The sequence below is a fragment of the Macadamia integrifolia genome, unplaced genomic scaffold (assembly GCF_013358625.1).
Source record: "Macadamia integrifolia cultivar HAES 741 unplaced genomic scaffold, SCU_Mint_v3 scaffold2692, whole genome shotgun sequence".
Lineage (NCBI taxonomy): Eukaryota > Viridiplantae > Streptophyta > Magnoliopsida > Proteales > Proteaceae > Macadamia > Macadamia integrifolia.
Genome location: NW_024868891.1, coordinates 26,304 through 51,904, shown reverse-complemented (window position 1 = coordinate 51,904; position 25,601 = coordinate 26,304). Strand labels below are relative to the sequence as shown.

The 25,601-nt window shown below is 37.9% G+C and overlaps 2 protein-coding genes across 3 annotated transcripts in view; one reads left to right on the top strand and one right to left on the bottom strand.

The window, feature by feature from the left end:
• Positions 1-5,455: 5,455 nt before the first annotated feature.
• On the bottom strand, positions 5,456-9,233 carry LOC122067070. Its single transcript, XM_042630920.1, has 3 exons — positions 9,045-9,233; positions 7,473-8,418; positions 5,456-6,507 (listed from the first exon to the last, which is right to left on the bottom strand). Exons 1-3 carry the CDS (start codon positions 9,231-9,233, stop codon positions 5,456-5,458), a joined length of 2,187 nt encoding a protein of 728 aa, XP_042486854.1.
• A 4,667-nt stretch (positions 9,234-13,900) lies between these two features.
• The window catches only part of LOC122067071 (protein MICRORCHIDIA 7-like), a 15,151-nt gene continuing 3,450 nt past the window's right edge, over positions 13,901-25,601 (top strand). Inside the window, exons 1-6 of one of the 2 annotated variants that reach the window (XM_042630922.1) lie at positions 13,901-14,679; positions 18,494-18,568; positions 18,722-18,756; positions 18,848-18,926; positions 20,369-20,461; positions 20,562-20,646. In XM_042630922.1, the coding sequence (XP_042486856.1) occupies positions 14,253-14,679; positions 18,494-18,568; positions 18,722-18,756; positions 18,848-18,926; positions 20,369-20,461; positions 20,562-20,646 (794 nt within the window). In that variant the 5' untranslated portion in view covers positions 13,901-14,252. The remainder of the gene's footprint in view (positions 14,680-18,493; positions 18,569-18,721; positions 18,757-18,847; positions 18,927-20,368; positions 20,462-20,561; positions 20,647-25,601) is intronic. The other variant, XM_042630923.1, reaches the window with a different exon arrangement.

Sequence of the window (25,601 nt, the reverse complement as noted above, 5' to 3'; positions counted from 1 at the left end):
ATAAGAGGAGGTCCAAATTTTATGAATGGATGGGTAGTAGATTCTTTTAGTTCTGCAATCACATATCAAGTTTCAGTCCTATTAGAGTTTGACATGTGACAAACCAAAGTTTGAAAAATCCTAGGTTATCGAAGGGTGTCAGTTGCATGAGGTTGGACCTTGAAACACCTAAAGCATGCATGGCCACATGGGGATGCATGCCAATAATTGGAAAGATATCTGATTAAATTATGATTTGAAATTTGACAAGGGGTTGATTAAAAGTATGCCTCTATCCAATGGTTATAATAGTTGCATCACATGTTCACATCGTAATATTTAACAGTAGATATTCCTGTTGTCAAAAGTGTCAAAATTAAAGGTTGTTGCAACTTGCAAGTTCATTTCGTAACCCTACATAGCTTTATTTATGTTTTGATCCAAAAGCCCAAGCCAAATGATTATAATTTTCATGCTCTTTTTAACTGTATTATTTCCTTCTCCCATAAATTCATTGCTAAGTGTGGATTAAAGGAGACATAATGTTTGTTAAGTGTGGATTAAAGGAGACGTAATGTTTGATTAATTGTGAATTTGGACTTAGGAGGAATCATGTAAAAGTAGATAGGATGAGAGGAATTGGTTGGTTCCACACCCCCACCAGCTAAGAGAACACTTTCCCTTTTCTAATTGAAAACTCAATAATGAATGTGTAACAAAGTAACTAATTCAAATATATTACCAGATGTAGTGATATCATTTTACTAATTTAGGTTTTTACTAGATTACTTGAACTTTTGAATAATAAGATATAAGACCATTAAGGAATTTATTGAAAAGTTTAAGTAACATATTTGGTGAGATTTTAATTAGTTTCATTTCCCTTTATTCCTCTTTACTTCCAGTGAGACAAAGATTAAGATTTGTGCAAGTTTTGTAAGACTTTTATTAATATATATATATATATATAATTAAAAATTCATCCAATAAATTGTAGAGAACTCATATTTATCTCAAATTTCTTAAACTAATTGGCTACCAATAATGCTCTTAACAAATTGAACTCTAACCATCTTACCCTAAAAGTTTAATAAATTATTTAAAGAACAGACTAAAACTCATAATTTAGTAGGCCTTATAGGTCGGCAAATTAATCCTTCCCATGACTACACTCATGACTACATTCCTAATATTTTAACTGAATAAAAGTATTAGAATATTATGCTCTCCCTCAATTAAGACGCTTCAATGATGATCATGATTTAAAAGTGGATTTTTTTAATTTTTAATTTTTATTTTGAAGTATCTCTGTAGGAGAGTGTTTTTTGAACAAGTGAGCACAAATAATACACCTATAAGGAGCGAAAAAACGGTTTTGTAATTACAAATCAATTCGTGTGAGGATGAGAGAGATAGAAAGCGAAGGTGGGAGTGTATTCTTCGAGGTGGTTGGCTCAGATAACCTTTTATTTCTATTATATTGAGTCAATCTGTTGTTTATTTTACATTCTATAATAAATTATTGAAGAATGAATTTTATACACAGTAGACTAGTAGAATAATAATAACTAGTGATTTAGCTATTTCTCAAGATTAGTGATAAACCCATCAATCATAACAAATCTGCTGACGTTTGCAACTAATATATATATATATATTGAGCACGACTCTAGAGCCTAGGCTCTTTGTCATCTGCTTCTGTCTTCAAACTGTTAACTAATTAATTATAGAGTACTTAAGTTATAGACCACTAAACATTATTTGATGGGTTTCCGTGTGATGACTAATGAGTGCTTTATAACAGTGCGAGTGGGGATCTTTCATGTATTATTAATTTCTCTTTTTGTTTTCTTCCACCAATTGAAGAAGCTTGAGTGATTGTTTTATGAAACCAAAATAAAGTTCATTTTCTCTAGGAGTTTCCACTGTCAACCATAGTTGAAAAACCTGATTTTCAAGTGAGTACTTGATGCTTCAAAATTAAGCACATGATAAAGCTACTACCAAGCTGCAAACATTTCCAACTTGAGTACTGGGGAAAAAAAATTTGAGAATCATTTGTTGTTGGACTGAGTTTTCGTCATCTGTGGTGAAAGAATATTCTTTCGAATTAGTGATCATTCATAATAAGGTGTGCTGAGTCCAATCCGGTGGAAAAAGAATTCTTCCTCTCCGCAAATGAATAAAGTTTTTGCCTCTACTCTAATGTATTAAGGGCTTTGAAATTGTGAAGATGTTGAGTGTTTAAGCTGCGACTCTTCACATAAGTGGTCAAGTTTGTTTCCACATTTTCTTTTCCGTGTGTTGGGTTTTATGTCATGTATTCTGTAGGCACCTATATATTTGTTATTGGACATATATATGTTCGGGTAGGGTTTTGAGTCCATTGCATGTATATGGGTAAAGATATAAATATGTGGGGATTAACGTTCTATTGTTTCCTATATATTTTCTCAGTATGAAAAACTCAAGACAAGCAAGGAAGATCATATTGTGATGTGGAGAGGTGTGGATTTTTTATTTTTTTTTGGTAAGGGGAAATTTTATTGCAAAAGAGGGCATGAGGAGCTCAAGGCATCCTAATTACAAAGATCTAGAAGCCAAGGAGTGGAAAGTGGTCAATCTATTTTACATGCCACAGACAGGGCCTTCCGAGCAAGGGAATGAGCAACATCGTTTGCTTCCCTAGAGATAAAGAAGAAATTACATTCTCTTCATTTGGAGGCAAGGATTTTGATATCAGAGACAATACCAAAAATGTCAATGGAGGGAGGAGGGGATTGCCTATTAATTGCATCTATAAGAGAGGCATTATCCTACTCCACAAAAATGTAAGGGAATCTTCCATCGATGCCACTTTGTAGGCCACATCTAAGAGCACAAGCTTCTTCCACAAGAACATCTACAAAGGAAGATGTATCAGAGATTGCATGAATAGGAGCTCCCAAATAATTTCGAATGATAACCCCAAGACCACCGCAAGAGGCACCAAGGGGAAGGGCAGCATCGGTATTGACCTTAATAAAACCAAAGGGAGTTCTAATCCATGATTGGCCAGCATTTAAAGATGGTGGAGAAGGAACCTCACGTTGAAGATCATGAACCTTGGGGCAAGACCAGAACTCATTAAAGGCTTCTTGGGCTTTGGTGAAAACTTCCACAGGAATCCGATCTTTACGATAAAAAATCAAGTCATTCCTCGCTATTCAAAGATACCAGCACACAAAGGAGCACAAACTCAACACTTCCTGACTTCGACCTTTGCTCGAAAATTGAATATGATCCCAATTCTCCAACCATCTTGCAAGTTTTAAGGGACTCTCATTAGGAACAGAGAAGGATAAGTTACTGCCAAACCAAGTGGCCTTGTAGAACGGATACTCCAATGAAAAATGGTCACTTGATTCAACTGAACAACCACATCTTTTAGAATACGTCGTGAAAGAAGGTTCTCCTTAGATGCAATGCCTTGAGAACACACCCTCCACAAAAAGGATTTGATTTTTGGGAGGGATTTACAATTCCATATCCTTTTCCAAACACTGGTTGGGATATCTTCCCAATCATGACGACGAGATGATGAAACTTGGGTGATCATTTGCTGATGTCGTTGATTAGAAAGGAGATGATACGCCGATTTAATAGAGAAAGTTTCATTCCGAGCTGCCCCCCAAATCAGCTGATATTCTCTTGGGAATAAACTCAACCGAATCTTTAAGATTTCTCGCTTATCCTCCAGTTGGAAAAGGTGATCTAATAGATCTTCTTTCCACTTCCTATTTTCATGATCTATCAAATCTGCCAAATTGTTAACATCACAATTCCAATGACGTGGAGATTGAATTTTGAAATTGGGGGATGAGGGAATCCAATTACTATTCCATGTGTCTACATTGAATCCATTTCCCACATCCCAAAGTAGACCACTAGTAGAACCTTTTGTCCAATGAGAACACTTCGCGATGCCCAAGATGGTTTATTGCCTGTGACAGCATTGAGAAAGTACGTCTTAGGAAAATAAATTGCCTTGATGAACCTAGCCCAAAGGGAGTTTGGATTCTCCCAAAGTCTCCAAGCCACCTTAGAAAGTAAAGCACGGTTTTGAAGAATTGGGTCACGAAGTCCAAGCCCACCTTTCTCCTTCGAATAGCAAAGACGGGTCCAAGAAATCTAATGAACCTTCCTCTCACCCTCACGTTGACCCCAAAAGAAATCTGAAATACTTTGCCGGATATAGTCATGAATGGATGCTGGACGGGAAAAATGGGAAGCAGCAAAATTAGACATCGAACAAGCAACTGACTTGATTAACACCTCGCGGCCCGCATGAGAAAGCAATTGATTTTTCCATCCTTGCACCCTTTTCCTGGTTTTTTCAGCATATTCCTTGAAAACATCCGCTTTAGATACTCCAATTTCTGAGGGTAACCCCAGATATTTCGAAGGACCGTCTCCGTAGGGGACCTTTAAAATACGAGAGAACCATCGCTTGAATCTAGTAGTATTAGGACTGAATGTGAGACCAGATTTTTTCAAGTTTATTTCTTGACCGCTGGCCTTGCAATAAAGCTCGAGACATGCTTTCAGGTTGATGATATGATGCAAATTGACTTCAAAAAAGAGGAAGCAGTCGTCGACGAATAGGAGATGGGAGATTGTAGGAGTACGATTTCTAATTTTAATGCCTCTGATTAAGCTTGCATTTTTCGCCTCTCTAACAATAGAAGTGAACACCTGGGAGTACAAAATAAATATAAAAGGTGAAAGGGGATTGCCTTGGCGAATACCCAATGAAGGAGAGAAAGAGTCTCCCTCTGAGCCATTAACAAGCAAGGTATATGAAACTGATGAAATACATTCCATAATATATCCCACCCATTTGTTACAGAATCCCAACCTTAAAAGAGTTTCTTAATAAATTTCCACTCTAGCCTATCATATGTTTTTTTCATATCAAGTTTAAGGGCTAGCAAAATCTTTTTACCCCTAGAGTGATGTTTAAGATAATGAAACAATTCATGGGCTATAAAAATATTGTCTGAAATGAAACGATCAGGAACAAAAGCAGACTGATTAGGAGAAATTATACCTTGCAATGCACCTTTAAGCCTATCTGCCATTATTTTGGAGATAATCTTCACTGCTACGCCGCAAAGACTAATAGGGCGAAATTGATCGGCGAACTCCAGGGCTGGGGACCTTTGGAATGAGACAAATAAACGTTCGATTCAGATCCTTTGGAAGATGACCAGAAGAAAAAAATTCAGATATAAAGTTGTATATATCTTCTTTGGTAGTGTGCTCCAAAAGTGTTGGAAAAATAATGGAGGGAACGCGTCAGACCCTGGAGATTTCAAGGGACCCATTTCTGAGATGGCTTTCTGAACTTCCTCCATTGTCGGACAGATGCATAATTGATCATTAAGATTGTTATCAATAACTGGCTGAACTGTAGCAAGAGCTTGTTGCATCGCCTTCAAATTGTTCCTTGAGAAGCAACAGTTTCACTGAAATGGTGTAAGAGCTCAACATAGACATCCTCCTCAGTTTTTGGCCATTCACCATTTTGTAATTTTAGTTTTAAGATCCGATTCCGCTGTCTTCGCTGAATTGTAGTAACATGAAAAAAGGCAGAATTCTTGTCCCCACTCTGAATCCAATCCATCCTGGCTTTTTGATGCCACATTACTTCTTCCCTGGCCAATTCCTCCTCTAGTTGTTTAGAAATGGAATTCTCTTGGTCTTGACGTTGAACAGAATAGGGGTGACCTTGGATGTTTTCCAGTTGCAATTTGAGAGTTTTAATCCGAGTTTGCACATGCCCAAATTCCTCTCGATTCCACTTCTTAAGAGCAGCCTTGCAATTTGAAGCTTTCCGAATGAGGGTAGTTGCTGCCGAACCATAAGAGGGAGTAGACCATATTTTGGAGACCAAATCTTGACAACCAGGGTGGCGCAACCGCATCTTTTCGAATCGAAAGGGCTTAGGTCCTGAAGATTTTCCACCCTCCGTATCGACTAGGAGAGGATTATGATCGGAGCTGATGGCTGGTCGAATAAAGACCGTGGCGTTAGCATATCTAATTCTCCAGGCTGGGTTGGCAAGAGCACGATCAAGCTTGATAAGAATGTTTGCCGAACCACTCCTCTTGTTACTCCACGTATACGGCGGACCATTAGACCCCATATCTAATAAGTTGCATTGGTTGAGAACCTCTTGGAATTGTAACATATCATGCAGACCTTTTCGATTCCCCCCATCCTTCTCGTGCCAGGCCAGATATGAATTAAAATCACCGATGCACATCCACTGCTCATTGCGGGACTGGCCTAGCGAGATCAATCGATCCCAAACACGCTGTCTATTGCATTTTACAGGATCTCCATAGACGCATGTCAGCAGGAATTTATGGCCTTGATCCGATGTAACCTCAGTGTCAATTACCCTGTCATCTGAAAATAAAACTTCCAATTGTAAATGTTGGTTCCATAGCAATGCTAAACCACCAGAGGCACCGTTGGACTTAACTGCAAAGCAACTTTGAAATTTCAACTTTCTTCTTATTTTCTCTATTTATCCGCCTGACACTTGGACTCAATTAGGAAAATGATATCTGGCGATTCTAATTTGGAGAGGTTCTGAAGAGCTCGAACTGTCCGCGGGCTCCCCAATCCCCGGCAGTTCCAACTAATGATTCTCATGGTTCTCCGTGGGACTGATAAACCCCAGTCTCCACTGGTCCAGACAATAAAAAATGCATCGGGTTGTGCTCTTGAGTAACACTCATATCGACAGAATCACAGCTCTGCTCCTTGAGAATATCCTGTACTTCCTTTCTCCCAGGCTTTGCTCGCTTCTTTTTAGAGATCCCCCTTGATTCACGTATATGCAAATGCCGGTTTTTGGTTTGAACTGGGGGGACTTGATGTATTAGGACCTGATTTAGTGACCGGGGTTGATTGTTGGAGGTCTGTGGAAGGCTGGTAATGGTTTCTGGATGAGTTTGGGATGTGGACTTCTTGTTACCTATAATGGCTTGCATATGAGAAGGTGAGTGTAAATGTTGACAGGGAATTTGAGCTTCTACATGGGTTTGATTTAACACAGGTCGAGGCTGGAGTTCTTTGTTTGGAAACTGATTATCATGGGGGTCTCTAAATTTCTAGGCCCAACAAGACGGTGACTAAAGTTCTGATGTTGAGGGTGGGCTTGGGCATATAGGATTGGGCCAATGGGAGAGCTAATGTAATGGGTATCTCAGAGGTAGGCATATTCTGCATTATTGAGCTCGGGCTTGGGCTTGAAATTGACACATCAGCCATATGGTTTAGTAACGACGAAATAGCTTCTTGATGTTCTGGGCGTCTAAGGAGATAATCCTGAATTGTTGGTGGGAGAGTAACTTGGATGGGAGTGTGACCTTGATGGGATGGTATGATGGGTTCCTGCAACATATTACGGTTACCTTCTTGCGTGTCGCAAGAAGGCATACCTTGCGTATGGAAGAGTGATTGACTACTGACATCCATATTTCTCGCTGCAGAGTGGCTGTAAAGCACGTCTCTAGACGTTATGCCCAATGACTGAGGTTGAGTGACAGCTGGGGATGTACGAGTCGAGCAACCTCTAGAGGCACGAGGAGTTGATGTGGCTGTACGATGGTCTTCTCCGACGGAAGGATTGCCTGACACAACCTCTGGACGGTCAGTTGCCGAATCTTCATTAGTCGACTCAATATGAATAATGGTAGCTTTTTGTATGAGACGATTATCAGGGGCAGTTGCTCGCAACGCCGGATTGCATTTTGTATGAGGGAGATCTTTGCATTTGCTATGTGGTGAACAACCATGAGCATTTCTATGTTTATTAAACTCGTCAAACACACTTGTGCAGCGTGTCTCTTCGTGGCCAAGCAATCTGCAGGAGTAGCAGAAGATGGGAAGTCTCTCGTATTTGATTGTGATGCTGGATCGGCTACCATGACCTCGCGTGACAGAGATGGATGTTCGGAGTGGTTTCCGGATGTCGATACGAACCCTGACACGAACATAGGCAACCCTATCGCCGAACTGGAAACCATCGATCAGCATAATCTTAGAGATATGCCCAAGCTTTGACGCCAACCGGAGCATTATGTCTTTCTTCTTCAACTCTACGGGAACAGAATGCAGTTGCGCCCATAATTCGCATTGAGTAAAACTCCATTGATACTCCATATTCCATCGCTCCAATACTAGAAGGTTACCTGACACTGCCCATGGACCTTCTTGTAATACGTTATCTCTGTCTATCGAGTGGTGAAACTGGAAGAGAAACTTCCGGTCATCAAGATGGGAGATATCCACCTTATGTGTTGGGTTCCATGCCGTTTGAAGTGCTTCAAATACTGCCTGCTTACGGTATGGTCTCCCTTCTGGTATGTACCCCACTAAGGTATTCTGCCATATTTGGACACTATTAGTTAAAAACTAATAAAACGCGTTTTAAACGTCGTTGCATTTTTTTACTGTTTAAAACATAATTTTTCATATGTTATTATATAATACGGGAAAAATGGAAAAGACAAAAGAATTCGTTTTAAATGCGTGTTTGTCTTTTAAGAGTAAAATATGAATTTTATTAAAAAATTAATTTTTTTTTTTTTTAAAAGTAAAAATGAAAAGTGAAGACAATATGATACTTGGTTTTGATTTTTAACTTCCATATTATCTATAGGAAAAAAATCTCATCTTCTTATAGTCCATTGAGTAAGGAGAAGCTAAAGCTAGCAATATCTCATTTTCTTGTAGTCCATTGGACTATTTTATTTTGGGACTCCCAGAGCTTTTAGAACATTAGATGCATGTATACAGATAATAATCTCTCAAATTGTATGAGTATACTACCATTTTTTTTGTTTCACTTGTATGAAAACTACACGTTTAATACTCGTACCGTTCGTTTTCGTTCGTTTGTCGTTCCCTGTTTTTTTTACCGTTATTTTTACCGTACCAGTCATCATTTTTATTTGTTTAAAACTCGTATTGTACGTTTTTGTTTTTTTGCTATTCCCATTTTAACTAACAGTGATTTGGGAGAGACGTTCCTCAGTGTCCTCGTCAATGACGAACTTATCATCGGAATCTGCATCTGTTTCCTCTGAGAAATATGGGTTTTCACTTTGTGGAGGGTGAGGTCTATTATTATCCCTAAGAAGACGTGGGAGGGGAAGGATTGGAGTCTCAGGAAATGGGGACCTGGATGAGGAAGCCATGGGAGTGAAAAACTTAATAACTACGTGAGGATAGGAGGTTCACGCACATGAAGGCGGAAGTATCAAGCACAAGGCGGAGTTGCAGACACACACCCCATCAGTTGTGGATTTTTTTGTTAGTGAAAATTTCTTTGGTTTTTTCAAGTAGATGTTGGTGTTTGTGCTGAACCATATTAAATTTCTTGTGTTGTATGTAATCATTTACTTGATTTCTCCTTGGGCGTGCATTCGTTCCCTGACACTTTGCACTCTTTGAGGTGGCATGGGAGGTTCTAACACATAAAATTGGCATGTAGATCCCCTCTCCAAAAAAAAGAAATGGGTGCAACCATTCACAATCTAAGTTACGTAATAGTGGGGCATGTCCGCATGTGTAATATCAAAGTGGTTGCCTGCTAGCTTGTGAAGTATAGCGTAAGTCCAAAGATCAATCGCGTGTTTGACTCTCCAACATCCACCCTGCAGTATCCAATATAGTTAGTAGAAGTTTGAATAAGTAAGGCTCACCAAGCCCTACGGGCCCCGATGAGTCCCAGTTGGCCCCATGTTGGCCTTTGTCGGTCCCATTGTGGGTCAGTCTTACACACACACAAAAACTATGTTATTGTATTATGTTATTGTATTAGATTTTTTTCTGAAGTATCTTCGGCAAAAAGAAATCACGACATATTTTAACATTAACACCCTTAACGCAACATTGGAGAATATGGTTTGGCCTTGTACACTCATTCTTCTATTTTGATGAGGTGGGTCCAATGTAAAACCCATTTGAATGATACCATTTTTCAATTCCTCGTGGTGTAGTATGGAGATTCCTTCTTACATTATCTTAATTAAATACTTATATGAGTTGCGTATACGACTTTTATCTGTGGCAAAGTGGACATGACAATTCTAATGGTAAATTACAGTTGAATTGGTCATTTTCCAAATTAGAGCCAAACTCAATCATATGAGGGTATTCAAATTTTCCCTTTCATTTTCTGCCATCCATTTTTTCAGATGATCTTCAAAACCTTATTTTGACAGTGATCAATTCTATTCTAACTGAACTTAAACTGTAGATAGATAACATTGGGTCCACCTTCCGGAAAGATTAGTACCACTTGATCAGCCATGTGGCAAATGGTATGGCCACTAGGGAGGCCTTTTGAAATGCATGGTGAAAACATGATAACGCACCAGGGGTGGCAATTTACTAGGCTGGGCTTGGGAGAAGGACTTTATACCAGATCCTACCTAAGGCCCAACTTAGACTTCGGACCTGATATCTATGCTTAGGCCCACCTGAGGTACGGGTGGAAACAGCCCTTGGGCCTAAAAGGATCCATCCCATGAAATGTGATTTATATTGGGTGACTTCTGGTCCACATTGAGACTTGGGAGCATTCTCAAAGTAGCCCAACATCAGCACTGAGCAGAGCAACCTGGGCCCAGAAGCCCGTACAAACTATGTCAAGTGGCTCTAAAAAATAATCTTAACAATATCTAAGACCATATGAAAATAGTGTTTGATTGAATTTGGGTCTGAAATTTGACACGTGACTAACTCAAACCACATCCATTCCATTCAGTAGTCAAAATAGCCACATCATTTATCATATTTAATGATAGATACATGTATTCTTTCGGGTCATGCTCCATCCTTAGATGCGAGGATGTGAGGTCTATTCTAGGCCTTAATTTGATGGGCTTCCATTGGGCTTGGATGGGCCAGACTGCCTGTTGTCACTTGTCACCCTATTAATGTGGATGGTGGTGGGGGAACTTTTGTGCTTTTTAACTGGTCGAAGATCTTCTCCCCATTTATCCTCCAGAGTAGAGATGGGTAAGGCTGAACAGACCACTGTTGCCAACCCCATTTGGACCAGAGTGGCCCATACGTCAAGGATCATGGATCAAAGTATCCACCGGGGATTGGTATTGGTATGTATTGTCCGTCCAATACATGATATTTATTTTGAAATTTCGTCTAATCATGAATCAATAAGCCCAACATTGCCAAAGATTTGTATTGGCCACCACCATCGATACATATAACCTTATCAATTAATGAGTATGATGTTATGACTTCTAAGATGGTGATTCCATTGTTTTGTCCTTGGCTACTACCAAGTGAGAGCAATGGCTGTCGTAAATCCTAGTAGACGATTATGGTGGTCATCTACATGGTCCCCAAGTAAAAATACCTATCATTCCATGTAAAGATGAATTATGATGTATAATCATGAAAAAATTTACGTAAAAACAAAAATTACCACGACAAGGATGAATGTGAGCCAACGGTTTTTATTTATCCATGGGCAATGAGTTTCGATGTATTGGGTCTTGTCGATGGAGATGTACATTGTGGGGGGGCAACGGAGAACAATTCAGATAATTCAATGCTTGGGTTGCCAACAGTCTCGGAAATAGTTGGTTCAGCTATGCCCATCTCTATCTCTCATCCATATGGAATAGTGAGGGGGACCCAACTTATGCCTTATGAAATAGTATGCAATCTCAAACAAAATGAAAAATTATACCAAGTAATTCAGATATGAGATTAAAATATATATATATATATATATTCCTATAAGGTAGACCACATCAAAAGGTGGTCAAAAGATATTTTAAACCAGTCCTAACTACTTGACTAAGTATAGTTTTAATAAATAAAAAAAAAGTAGTTTAAAAAGATTGATTTGAACATTATTTCATAGAGTGTACTCGAGAGGAGTTTTCTAATTCATTTTGATTCAATAAATTTAAGACTTATCTTTAAAGATTTTAAGGTAAATTGTTAAATATATATTTTTATTGTTCGGTTTGAACTTTGAACCAGATCCACCTAGTCCAAACATGAATATGACCCAGATTATTTCTATCCCATGAATCAGCCTCATCTAACGCCGATTGATCAAGAGTCAATGTCGGTCGTAGCTTTGTAGATACGTTTTGACGTTTAAGTGTCTAAATCTTTATCCATTTGACCAACGGATGATCAGATCTTCCATAAAAGTAATTTATATTTACCTAGCCCTAGCCCTAGCCCTAGCCCAACCTGGCATGTTGGTTCTATCGCGGATGGTGATAATCCCTGTGTTGGTTCTACCTTCCACCGGTCGCCCTTGTACTGAAATTGGGTCAATATAATTGTTTAATTGAGAGTTGCAGGCAGCAGAAAATTGTTTTCAGATATCAATAGTTTACCTTTGTGGTGGATATGATCCACACATGTTAGATTCAAACCCTAATTTTCCAACCATGCTACAAATCATTAGAAATCTCTTCATATATGTATGCAACTATGCCATATTATAGCGCAGTGTCTTATTTATAGACATTCTATTATTACTGGGCCTAATGTATATTCTATTAATCACCATTTTATTTGGTAACATAAGTGTTTGACGACTGACTTATAGTTGTTCTCCTACCAAAAAGGAAAAAAGACAAATAGTTGGTTTAACAAAAAAAAAAAAAAAGGGAGACTACTTAAAAAAGAGGTTGAAAAGCCGCGTTCCTTCTCATTAAAACACACGGTGCTATTCCTTTTGCTTGTTTTGTAATTGAACGGGGAAATTTCTCCCACTCCCCTCAGCCGTTCTTATATTTACAAAAAACGTTCATTCTCTTAAATTGTCTTTTTCTTTTTCTTACAAAATCTTCCCTCCTCTGTGCCCTTGTATTTACTAAGAACCTTCCTCTCTTAAATTGTTTTTCTCATTTTTCTTAAAAAATATCCCCTCACAAGCACTTATATGTGTGGGTTTTAACACCCCCTCCCTTTCATTGTAAATGGTTATCTTTTTGTGACTGCCAATGCACGTGACTATCCTTCTTTTAATAAATTTTAATGTTTAGTCCAAAAAACATGCAATTATATTTATTCAAACTATTATCTCTTAAATTATATTATCTATAATCAGTCCTCACCTCCTTTGGCAACCCCCTTTTGCAACATGCTTTCATAACCCCATTGTTTAAACAATTAGAATTGGATACGTAAAAAATTGAATGATTGAGATTAGAATCGACCATGATCAATCATGATCTTGGATGTTTTGAACCAACCCATTCAATGGTTTTTCTTATTGAATCATTGGGTTTTCATAACTGAAGGGTCTATTTTAGGGTTTTCCAAATTGATTTAATTTGATTTTGTTATGTTTCATATTAGAATCAACACTGACTGTTTCTTCAATGATTGAACTTTCATAATTGGATCTCTTAAATACTTTATTGATATCTTTGCTATGATCCATGAATGCTAACAAACTCTAGTTTAAAAATGAATTTTCTCTTGATAAGCTATTTTTCATTAATAATAATAATTCGATCCATATCGAATTCGACGTAGCCCAATCCATGTTCTAATCAGATCGATCTTCTTATCCTTTTGTTGGTTTCCACCGATTTAGCCTGATTTAAATTCAGACCATACTTGGGGCCGGACCAATCTTAATTTGCGAGGGGTGATAGTTCAAGGATTTCGAATTGCAAAGGGAGAAATAGAAATGGAAAATTACTTTTGTTGACGGAATTAGAAAGAAAATATGGATGAAGGAGTTCGAGTAAATATTTGCCAAGTGTGAGGGTCTGATAGAAATTTCCTCAAATTGTAAATGTGATACGATCGAACTAATGCCTTTGCATGCGTAATTAGAAACTTAAGAGGACTTCGTTCCAGAAACAGACTTACCTAATGAAAATCCGAGAAGATTCAGAAAAAAGGAAACTATTGGAACGATTAAAAATCCGCTTTCCCCCCTCTGACCGCCTTTAGCAAGTCCTTTTTTCCGCTCGGGGAGAACCGCCTCTGTTTCTCCCAACTGAAAAACTTTGTGAATCGAATAAAATCCATTCCATCTCGCCGCTTCGTTCGTCCAGCGGAAACGGAAAACTGAAAATCTTGAACTGAAACCCATATCCGCTTTCTCCTCGAACACTTTCGAAATCATTATTTATTCATCTAATCGATCCTTGCATGCTCTTTCTGTTCCTCAGAAACTTAAGCAGAATCTCTATTCGATCACCATGGATTCCGTTGTTAAACAAGAAATTTTTGAAACTGGTGAACTTCCAGCGGAGAGACGCTCGGAAAACTTATCTAAACCTGTCTCCGTTATTGAACTTAGTAGCAGTTATTCAGACTCTTCAGATTCTGACGACTCCGATGACGCATCCACTGTCGGGCCGGACGGTAAGAGATCTAGGGTTTCGAACGGTGATGGCCGGCGTTTCAAAAAGCAAAAAATGGGAGTCGTTTTGCCTTTGGGATTTCTTGACCCCCTTCCTCCGGAGGATGAAGCATTGCCTTTGCCTTCACCTTCGCCTTTGCCTTTGTCTTTGCAGCGGCCTACTCCGCAAGCTCAATCCGGGGCGTCGGTTCAGGGCTGCAAGCAGTTTTGGAAGGCCGGAGACTATGATGGTGCTCCTGCCAATGGTTCAGGATCGTCTGCGGGTAAGTCGCATGATTTCTGTTCATTCCAAATATTTCCGGCACCGTTTCTATTTACGTACACCACGTTACGATCTGTGACATTGTCATTCAGAGTGCAATGAAATACTAGATGGTTGATTTTATTCTCACGCGTAGTTTCTTGATTTTTTATTGTATTATTATTATTATTTTTTTTTTGTTTTTAATTTGTTTATTGCTTTGTAATGTAGTTCATGTTTAGATTTTTCCTCTCATCCCCCCTATTTCCCTATTTGTTGCGGTGCAATTCTTCCTCCCCTCCCCTGTGTATGTCTGTGTGGGGAAGGTGCTAGCTAATTCTATGATAAGTGAACTTACTTTTTTCTCCTCCAGCATTTCATATAAGGAGAACTATATTACTTTTTCCTTGCAGCCCTTAGTTCTGTTGAATTCTTTTGGCCATTTTGCGAAAGTATTGTCTTACTGCAACTTATTAAAAAAAGTAATCAGCTTATAATATCACAATTGCCACTACCCATTAAGGGATTAGAGGAACCCTCTTCTAGGATAATGTCAGTTGTATCCCAATTGAGTTGTCTGGATATGCTGTACAGGCATTGCATTAGTTTTCGGTGATTGGGATCATTGTGTTGCAGGAAATTTAATGCACTTAAAATTTAATATTAGGCCATGTTTTGATAGTATTAGGGTTCGGTGAGGCAGCAGCTAGGCACAAGCTGCAGTACCAGAGAAGGAAGAAGGCAAGGCTAGAATCATAGTCTCTATAGGAATTTTATTTCTATTCTCTCTGAGAATCCTATCCTGTCCTATTATGAATCCTATTCATAGTCTCTTATGGAGTTCTGTTTAGAGTTAGTTCTATTAAGCTTTTCTTTTCCTTTTTTTGACTATGATTAACAGTCCTTAGACAGGCTGGATTTGGACTCTATAAGTCGGCTCCTATTTTGGTCTGGTTTTCTATATTAAGTCAAGTCCCAGAATTAGTATGACTTTAAGTTTAAGTCCATGTCACATTTTAAGTTTATGTTCTGTTTTTAGAGTCTTACTTTGGATAGGAGTGCCAAATACTCAATCGATGGCTTTGCGAAAGAAAGTACTATACCCTTTTCATCTCAAAGTCACCTCTGTGGACACCAAGTTTTTGAAGAGAGGAGAAACGACTGGGGAAATTTCTGAATATGGAAGTTTGAAAAACATAATAATTTGCTGTTGCTGGTACTTGGAAGTTGTACTGGTCATGTAATTGTCAGTTGCATGAAATCATTAGTTGACTTGACATATGCTTGTTGGCCAAAAAAGAAACAGTTCTAAGGTGTCAAGTAAAGATAGAAAATCTGTTTTGGCATCTTATTGATTAACTTTGAAGGAAAATTAGATTTGCTTCGACAGGATTGACTGAATTTTTTTGTAATTTTGTCTGTTCCCGTACAAATAGCAATTAAGAGAATCAAGAATTGGTGAATTTCTAAGAGATGTTTTGTTTATTTATTTATTTACACAAATGAAGGGTTCTATTGTCAATGTAGGACAGGAAGCAAAATTTAGATTTGGAATGTCGGAATAAGCAATCGGTCTGGCCTACTGCTTTGAATTTATGTATTTGGTTTTGTCTTGGAACATAAATTGAATATACAAAAGTAAGGTCTTCCATAATTTCAAGGAGCCAAATCTAATGGGTCTTGTTAAGTATAACCCCATTTTCCAATCTGTTAGACCACAGGAATTTGCACCCAAACGAAGCAGAAGAAGAACTAGCTTGTATCTCTAAACCAATTTATAATCAATTGAATTGGTCTGAACATGTATTTACATTTTCACAAGCAAATTATGAAGAATTCAATTATTAACCAATTGGCAAAGAGTTATGCAAGCTAAATGATATTCTGTTGTTCACAATAACTGGGAGTCTCTGCTGAAGGAACACCAACGCAACAGATAGGAATATTTTCTCAGGCACAAAAAAAAAAAAAAAAAAAAAAAAAAAAAAGGCTCAAAGCTTCAAATATCCATGATCAGTAACTCTAGAATAGCCCAAAGACTCTCTAACAACTTCACTGGCCTGAATTGGCTTTTAAATAAAATAAAGGTTCCATTAGCCCCAAATACTTAGTGAATCATTTCCCAGATTTACAAAAAATTAATTAGAAAATAAGCAGTGATTTTTGGAATATTGATCATTGTGCTACAATGCTTTCCTTGGCTTCTTGCCAGCTGGTGGTATCATATGACTGTTCAACAGTGTGTAAATGATCCAGGTTGTTGAATGATGAGAGAAGCATCTTTTGATCCCTTTCTCCATTATTTCATTGAGCTAATGGTTTAAGCCATCCTTTGGCCTCTTGGTTGGCCCGCAGCCTTGATTGACTGTTCCCCAGTGAATAAATGATCTTGAAGTGTAAAATGGTGTAGACACTCTTGTATTATATACTGTGGAATTTAAGCTATTGACTTTGCAAGATGGAACGCCAATTTGAGCCACCTGGAGCAACAGTGCAAATTAAGATTGGTGGATGGAAGAGGGAACCCATAGGCCCTTGCAAATTTTAAGGCCATCCTCAACCATATGGCCCACTTTATATTAGATTTCTCCATTGAATTATCATTAGTGGAGCAAATTTTCAATTATTGTGTTTGAATCACCTGTGTTGGACTATTGGTGAATTGTCATGGGTAACGCGCCTTAGGAAGCATCTTACCTGTGTTCAAATCACCTTGGCAACACCTTTGGGGCCACAAAAAAAAGGTTAAGTTTTGCCTGGTGGTAAATACCCTTTCAAAGAGAAATTTTGTTGTGGGTTGTGAAGGGGTTGGTTCTATATGGTTGTTTTGACTGAAGCTGCCATGTGGTACATATTATGTGCCATGTGGTACATATTATGTGTTTGCTGTGAATTTTTTCAAGGTGGCCTCACCTGCACCCCCTGTTCCTTCTCTCGCATGTAATGATGTATATATTATTCTCTATAGAGAGAGAAGTGTTTTGCCCTTATCTTCTTTGTCTTTTATCTCATTGCATTTTTATTTTTTCTGTGACAAGATCCTCTTAACTTTCTATTAATTGTCATAGAGGCAACAAATTGCAAGGAATATCATCAAAATTAAAAGAAAAGCAAAAAATATCACCATTTTAACATTAAAATGTAACAGCATTTTTGAGATCTATACAAATCTAAAGATTTATGGGTTATGGGTAGCATTGACTCGGCTACAACTTTAGTCATAGGCCTTGGGCCATGGAGCATAATTCTCAGTGGCATTTTTTTTATAGTAAATATATGTGTGTGGGTCAGTAAAAAGTGCTCTTAACCTTCAAAATTTATCAAATGTCTCTCCAAATCTTCAATGCCTTAGCCCCTCAACTCTTGTAGTGGGTGAATTTCAGTAGATCCTTTCTTGGTGCATTATGTTCTGATTCTGTTGTCTTAACATAGTGCATGTTCTGTTTCTTTTATTCAGATTTCCCTTTTTAACCTTATTTGTCATGGCTGACAGTCTCATGATGTTTGATTACCAAATGCATTGTAAATTTGTAATCCAACAACTGGCAGACTCTTATTAGGAGTATATATGGCCTTGATTTTTGTTTTGTTTTAATAATATTTCCCCCTTAGGATTTATAATTACTGAGTAAAATAAGCAGCAGTCTTCATGCTGTCAAATTTTTTGGGTTTTTAGTCTAATTGTTCATTCTTCAACTTGGGTCTTTTCCTACACTATTATCTTCATAATATCACCTATGTGGGTTGCATTGCTAGTCAAATAGTCATTGTATGTTGTCTCCTTGGTTTCATAGGAATCATATTTTTCTTCCCTCCCCCACCCTCTTTATCTGTAGGTGGCATGGATCATGTCAGGGTGCACCCTAAGTTTCTACATTCAAATGCAACCAGCCACAAATGGGCTCTTGGAGGTAGTCTTGCTTTCTTAATTTGGTGTTGAACATGTGAACATCAAGTCAATTTTTTTTTATTTAGTAACTCAACATAATATTATTCATGGATTCTTGGAATAGAGTTTAATATTTTGTTGATATAATGTTCTTTTTGGAAATACGTTTTGACAGCCTTTGCAGAGCTTCTGGACAACTCTTTAGACGAGGTATCCCTCATCTTAATATTTCCTCCTTATCATTCTATAGAAGAGCGTATCGCTTATTCTTCTATCTCTGTGCTAATGTTTTTAATGCTAGGTCTGCAATGGTGCTACATATGTCAATGTAGATGTGCTAAAAAACACCAAAGATGGGAGTAGAATGTTGCTGGTTGAAGGTATGGATCCTGGTTTTCTTTTCTGTTGGTTTTGTTGAGTTTCTTTTACTGGTTGGTTGTTACCTCCTTGTGCTGTTGGAGTGGACTTGGACAAGGTGGGCTGGACTTGGTATTCGCGACTAATAACTGATAAGTAGGCTGAGTCAGGGATGACTCAGTGATCTTTACCGACCTGCGAGAATACTTGGCATGAACTTATACGTTACTTTTTCTATGTCAAAACAGACCATACAGACTATCAAGTAGATAATCTTCTTGATTGACCAAATGTTTGGTGGTGAAGTCCTCTTGAGACCCGAAAGGAACTATAGTAGTGTCAGTTGCAAGGATTAAAGTATCGGTATCGGTCGCCGTATTGGTCAGCCAAAATTAAGATATGTATCGGAGGATACACTAAGATATGCTAAAGATACATACATAAATGGATAGGAAACACTTTCTTATACACTTTTGCATAAAAAAGTTGTTAAAAAAAGTTATTGATAATATATATTATGCATAAACACTAAATTGAGGGTATTGCACTAAGAATTCAAGGTTTTGTAGTTGTTCCATAAATGTAAAATCCTTGTTCCCAATCTTGATTTCCACTATAGTTAGAGAAAAATATGACTGCCAGCAACTTTGGAATAAAAACCCCTCAAAAAATCGTTTTTCTAAAAAATGACCCAACTTGGCCATTATATGACCCTAGCGCACTGTATCGGTACGTATCGTATTGTATCGGTATGTATCGGTCGATACATACCGATACATTCTTAAACGTACATTTCACTCGATTTTATTTTTTCCATGGAGTATCGGTATGTATCGGTGTGTATCGTATCGGTGGTGTATCGGTATATATCGTAGGATATGTATCGATACGAAAGGGTTTTAAAAATTTAATGTATCGTATCGATAAAGGCTGGTATCTATATCGACCGATATGGTATGATACGTACCGATACTTAAAACCTTGGTCAGTTGTTGAAATTGCATACTTCTTATTTCAAAGCAGCGCTCCCTTCGGATTTGTTATGAGGGTATTGGAATTAGTTGGTGAATTGATGTGATGAATGTGTGGGGGTCTTTTCTGCACTGCTAGCTAAGCTAATTCTTTGGGATTCTAGATTGTCTTATCCCTTTCCTAGACAAATTAACTAGAAATTGATCCATTTTAATCTCGTCAAGCATCTCAAACCTCAAATATCATTTACCATGTCTTTTTTTTGCCCAACGATGAGCTTGCATATTTAAGGTTAAAAGAAAAAGTATCAGGTTGAGATGGAACCTGCCATGCTGGGGCACGCTTGGAGTTTTTGGTCATTGGGCCTTGCCAGGGTCTTGTCTTTTTTTCTTTTGTTTTTTTTGTTTTTTTGTTTTTTTTGTTTTAATTAAAAATTTTTAATTTTAATTTTTAAAATTATTTTCTGTGCTAATATCTGATAGCTCCATTGTAGATAATGGTGGTGGGATGGATCCAGATAAAGTGCGACAGTGCATGTCTCTTGGGTATTCTGTAAAAAGCAAATTAGCAAATACTATTGGACAATGTAAGACAGTACTTCAGCAACTGGATATTGTGGTGACTTGTAAATTAATTTTTAGGGGGAATTTCTTTAATATATATTTTTTTTCATACTATTATTTCAGATGGAAATGGTTTTAAGACAAGTACCATGAGACTTGGAGCGGATGTTATTGTTTTCTCTCGCTGTCGTGGAAAAGATGGAAAAAGGTTGGATCCCTTTCCCCCCTTGCAATACATATTGGTCTTTGGTATTGTGTTACATGGCATATGCGATCATGCTTTAACTTCTGTAATACATATTGGTCTTTGGTATTGTGTTACATGGCATATGCGATCATGCTTTAACTTCTGCAATAACTAACAGACTGGACCTGGTATTGCATTACATGGCATATGCCATCATCTTATCATGCTTAACTTCTGCAATAACAAACCGACTGAGTCCTCTATGCTTTCTTTTGCATAATTAGACAGCAATAAGTTCCCCTCCCCTGAAAGGTGATAGTTATATCATGATATTCTACCAAAGAGGGAAAAAGATACATCATGGTATACTGTATCATTTATGTAAACACTTAATTTCCATGGAGCTCTTAAGATTTTTGTTTGAGGTTGCCACAAATTTAATTTTTTTTTTTCTTTCAGATATCATGTGAAATTAGATTATCAGAAACTTTCCTTTTGGGGACAGGTTGTATGGAGGAATAGTCAGAAAATCAATTGTTTTCTCTACATACATTTCTAGATAGTGTGAAAGTGTGAGATTGTTTCAAGTACTATATCTGAGTCCAAATTGGTTAATCCCAAAATTAGTGAACAAAGGAAATGACATTATTTGTTTTGATCCTCCCAGAGGGCTATGCGGAGGATAAACTTTGAAGTCAGGAGAGTTGAACATATACCATGTCAGCCCTCCTAATTGGCTAATATGGATAGTGGGATTCCAAGTCACTAGTGTTCTGAATACCAAACAAGTTTCCAGAATCACAGGATAAAGGAGTAACCAGATTTGAGTGATTCTCAAATATCTGAATATCAAAGAGTCAGATTTTTCCAATATGCTGGTCGAAGGCGATGGGTTTCTAGAAGCCTAAGGGATTAGGTTTTAGAAACTTGGTTGATAACCAGAATCACGGTTAGAGAAAGGACTAGATAGAAGATAGAAAATAGAAGAAAGGATATGTTTGGCATCTCACCTGACTATGGAGAAGGAATCCTACCAACTCCAGTCTTGGCATCCGCCCGAGGTTTCCCTGCTGCATCCCATAGTAGAGCATCTCTGAATCCAATAGAAACATGCTATGTTTCTCACAGAACTCACAAAAAGGGCAAGGCTAAATTATTTCTCAGATCGTTGGTAGTAGGTATGATCCCCACACTCTTTATTTATGACTAAATTGAAATAACAGAAATAGGGAACCCTTATGTATGGTAGGGTGAATCCCTTACTGTTACAAAACCAAGATCTGTAACCAGTAACTTGAGAGAGTAAGAGAAGAGAGAAAGAGATTAAGAGAGAAGAAGAGAAGAGAGAGAAGAGAGAATGCAAGAGGGGAGCAACCAAGTATATTTTTCAGTCCCCCCTACCATCAATATTTATTAACACCCAAAGTAGTACAATCAAACTAGGAAACTAAGTCCTTGTGCCACAAGCAAGATAAAATAGGAAGTCTATCCTAATTAGTTAGTAGAGATCTATCCTCACTAGGGAAAGAAATAAACTAAAGCAAGGAAGTAAAACTCATCCACGATAGGGACACTCCCCATATCGTGGTACATATCTTAACACTCCCCCTCAAGTTGGAGTATACATATATCAAAAGAAAACTTTCAGCTTGGACCAACAAGAATAGAAAATTAAACATAACACCGGTCTTGAGTAGTAGTGGTAGACGCTAGAGAGCACAGAGAGAGCTCCAATCATCCACACCATAAAGTCAGTAGTATCAAAGGCACTTCCCAAGGAAGGCAGGTAGTAGGTAGGAAGTAGCAAAACTGGTTGTGGGGGTGCATATATCAATATCAGGTTGTCGGGGACCAAGAAGCAACATCAGGTTGCCGAGTATTAAGTAGCAGCATCAGGTGCCGGGTTAAGCAAGTACATCATCAGGTGCCGAGGTACAAGTAGCAACATTAGGGTGCCGAGGTAAGTAAGTAGCAACATAAGGTGTCGTGGTAAGCAAGTAGCAGCATAAGGTGTCGTGGTAAGCAAGTAGCAGTTTTAAGTGCCGAAGTAAGCAAGTAGCAGCATTGGGTGTTGAGGTAAGCATGTAGTAGCAGCATCAGGTGCCAAGGTAAGCAAATACCAGAATAAAGCAGAATAGCAGATAATATAAGAACTGCAATTGAGTTGATAATAACTCCTATCTCCCCCTCACGTGTAGCATTACACGTGGACATACAATGTCCAATAATTAGCATCTCAAAGGATGAGCAGTACATATAATCCCATAGTCAAGAGCAAAAAATAATTTCCAATCTCCCTCGCACTGTAGCAAATTATCTGCATGCAAGCACCAATTTTCCAAAAAATTGTAACCCAAACTGATGTAATCTAGGGGTCCAAGACCCTAAATTGGGTGCTATGTGCTCAAAAATGGCAAATCTATAATTAATCCATGCAATATCAGTTGTGAACCCAATTATGGGCCTGGCCATAACCAATTAATGGAGTAATGGCATTCTGGTAAATAATCAGAATTTTCAAGGGGTCAATTTGGTAGTTAAAGAGCCAATGGACAACAAGGGAATTGGAATTATTGTTTGGGGATAAACTAGGAAAGAAGGTTAATTAATGGGCATGAAGGAATAAGAGACAAAGGGAGGGGCAATATTGAAAATTAAAGAGATAAAATAAGAAAGCCAGTAACGGGAGAACGTATGGCCAAAGGGTAACCTAGGAAGCATAACAAATTAATGTGACAAGAGGGATTATAGATAAAAGAGAGGGGCAGTAGGGAAAATATGGGAAACATGTTTTAATTAAAGAAGCACAAATCGTGGGACAGGTCAGTCGTCCCTTACCTCCAGCCAAAAGCATGGCGGAAAATCTGCCACCAGTAGTTCGATTGTGGGATCAACAACTCGACACGCAAACGACAGTACATTGCTGCTGAAAATTGAAGCAGCAAATCGATAGAGCAACAACCAAGTAGCAATCGATTCAACTTCAGATCAAAGAACCATAGCACATAACAGCATCAACCAGAAAATCATTGAAACCCACGAATCAATGCAAACCAGAAAATCAACAAATGCAGGTAGCAAATCAACTGAGTTATTGATGTCAGACAGAAACATACGACAGCAGCGATTGATAGTTTGAGAGCAAATCCAATCGAGCAAACTAGTTCAGTGGAGCAGCAAATCCTAATCACAGCAAACTATAACATCAAAGTATCAAATGGCTTAGAAGTATCAAGCTGCAAACTGAGAACTCCAGCCGTAAATCGTAGCAGTAGCAGCAGTTATGCTTCATCATACAAAATCTTCATCGAAACTTTATGAAACCCTAGTTCTTCTTTTTTCTTCTATGAACTAGGGTTTCACCAGTAGCAGGAGAACTTAAAAGGACTCTCAAAACAGCTACTGGATACTGCTCTGATACCATGTTACAAAACCAAGATCTGTAACCAGTAACTTGAGAGAGTAAGAGAAGAGAGAAAGAGATTAAGGGAGAAGAAGAGAAGAGAGAGAAGAGAGAGAAGAGAGAGAAGAGAGGGGAGCAGCCGAGTGTATTTTTCAGTCCCCCCTACCATCAATATTTATTAACACCCAAAGTAGTACAATCAAACTAGGAAACTAAGTCCTTGTGCCACAAGCAAGATAAAATAGGAAGTCTATCCTAATTAGTAAGTAGAGATCCATCATAACTAGAGAAAGAAATAAACTAAAGCAAGGAAGTAAAACTCATCCACGATAGGGACACTCCCCATATCGTGGTACATATTTTAACACTTACAACTTAAGTATTCTTCAAAATAAAAACTATCCTAGAACTTTAACAATAAAAAATATTTAACTCACCTAGAAACGCTACTAAATTAAGCAATACATCTTACTAAAATAGAAACTAACACTAATCCCGTATAGGACTAAAATCCCTCATACTTGGGCTTATAGAATTGGCCCATTAGAACAGTAAATTCAAAAATATTAAGCCCATAGCCCATATAACCCATTGGACACTCAGAATTAAACATAGTAGTTCATGCTTGGTTCAATTTGATGGCCTGGTTTGCTGCTGGCGCTCTTGTTCTTTTGAACAGCCCAACGGGTACTTCAAGGTCTCCTGCTTACACATCAAGTGTCAGTCCAAACAGATTGCCAATTGGAAAAATGAAGATTTGAAAATATAGGGACCACGGGAGGGTGCATTACCATACACAAACAGTTGAAAGATACAAGGATGCATGGATATACAAGGGAGGGTATTTGATTGAATTTAAGTCTGAAATTGACACATGGTTAATCCAAACCTAGACCCATCTATCCAATGATCAGAATCTCTACATCATCCTCCCACATGGAAAAAATTGTATACCGTAATGATACACTTATCATAATGGGGAACTGTAAGTTAAATTATCTTGCTTATTAAATATAGTCATTAAAACTTGTATAAATTGCGAGATTAATTAGTAACAACTGATAAGAAATATGATGACAGCTATGTGGGGTTGTAGGTATAAATATTTGGCAGGCTGGTGTAGCAAAAATGAATGCAATAAAATGGATTACACATTTAAAATGCATTATAGTAGATATATATATATATATATATATTTAAATACGGACAAGTCATACACATCTAAGGAGTACATGAGAAACCCCCTTCCCAAACCCACCCCCCACCCCCACCCCCACCCTATAGTTGTCACGGCGCCAAGGTGAAGCAGGGCGGTGGAGGGTTGTCTAAACTCTTAGGCGACAAGTTGCCCGCCTAGGCATTGTCAAGACTCAAGACGCCTAAGTTGTCCGAGTGTTATTTTATATTTTTTAACATTATTTAGTATGCTACATATACCTTTTATCATCAAAATTCAACATTAAGCCACATCAAGTCATCAAAAATCAACATTTAGATAAATGTTCTTGTTCTCTAATAAGTTTGACTGATCAAATGATTTTATTTTTACATGAGACATTTTGTATTAGGTAGG

Excerpts from the sequence above, each read along its gene's own strand:
- LOC122067070 (XM_042630920.1), bottom strand. The coding sequence starts at position 9,233 with ATGGCTTCCTCATCCAGGTCCCCATTTCCTGAGACTCCAATCCTTCCC. Across the intron at positions 8,419-9,044 it reads AACGTCTCTCCCAAATCACT|AATACCTTAGTGGGGTACAT; the intron begins GTTAGTTAAAAT and ends CAAATATGGCAG. Across the intron at positions 6,508-7,472 it reads ATCACTCTTCCATACGCAAG|TTAAGTCCAACGGTGCCTCT; the intron begins GTATGCCTTCTT and ends GTTGCTTTGCAG.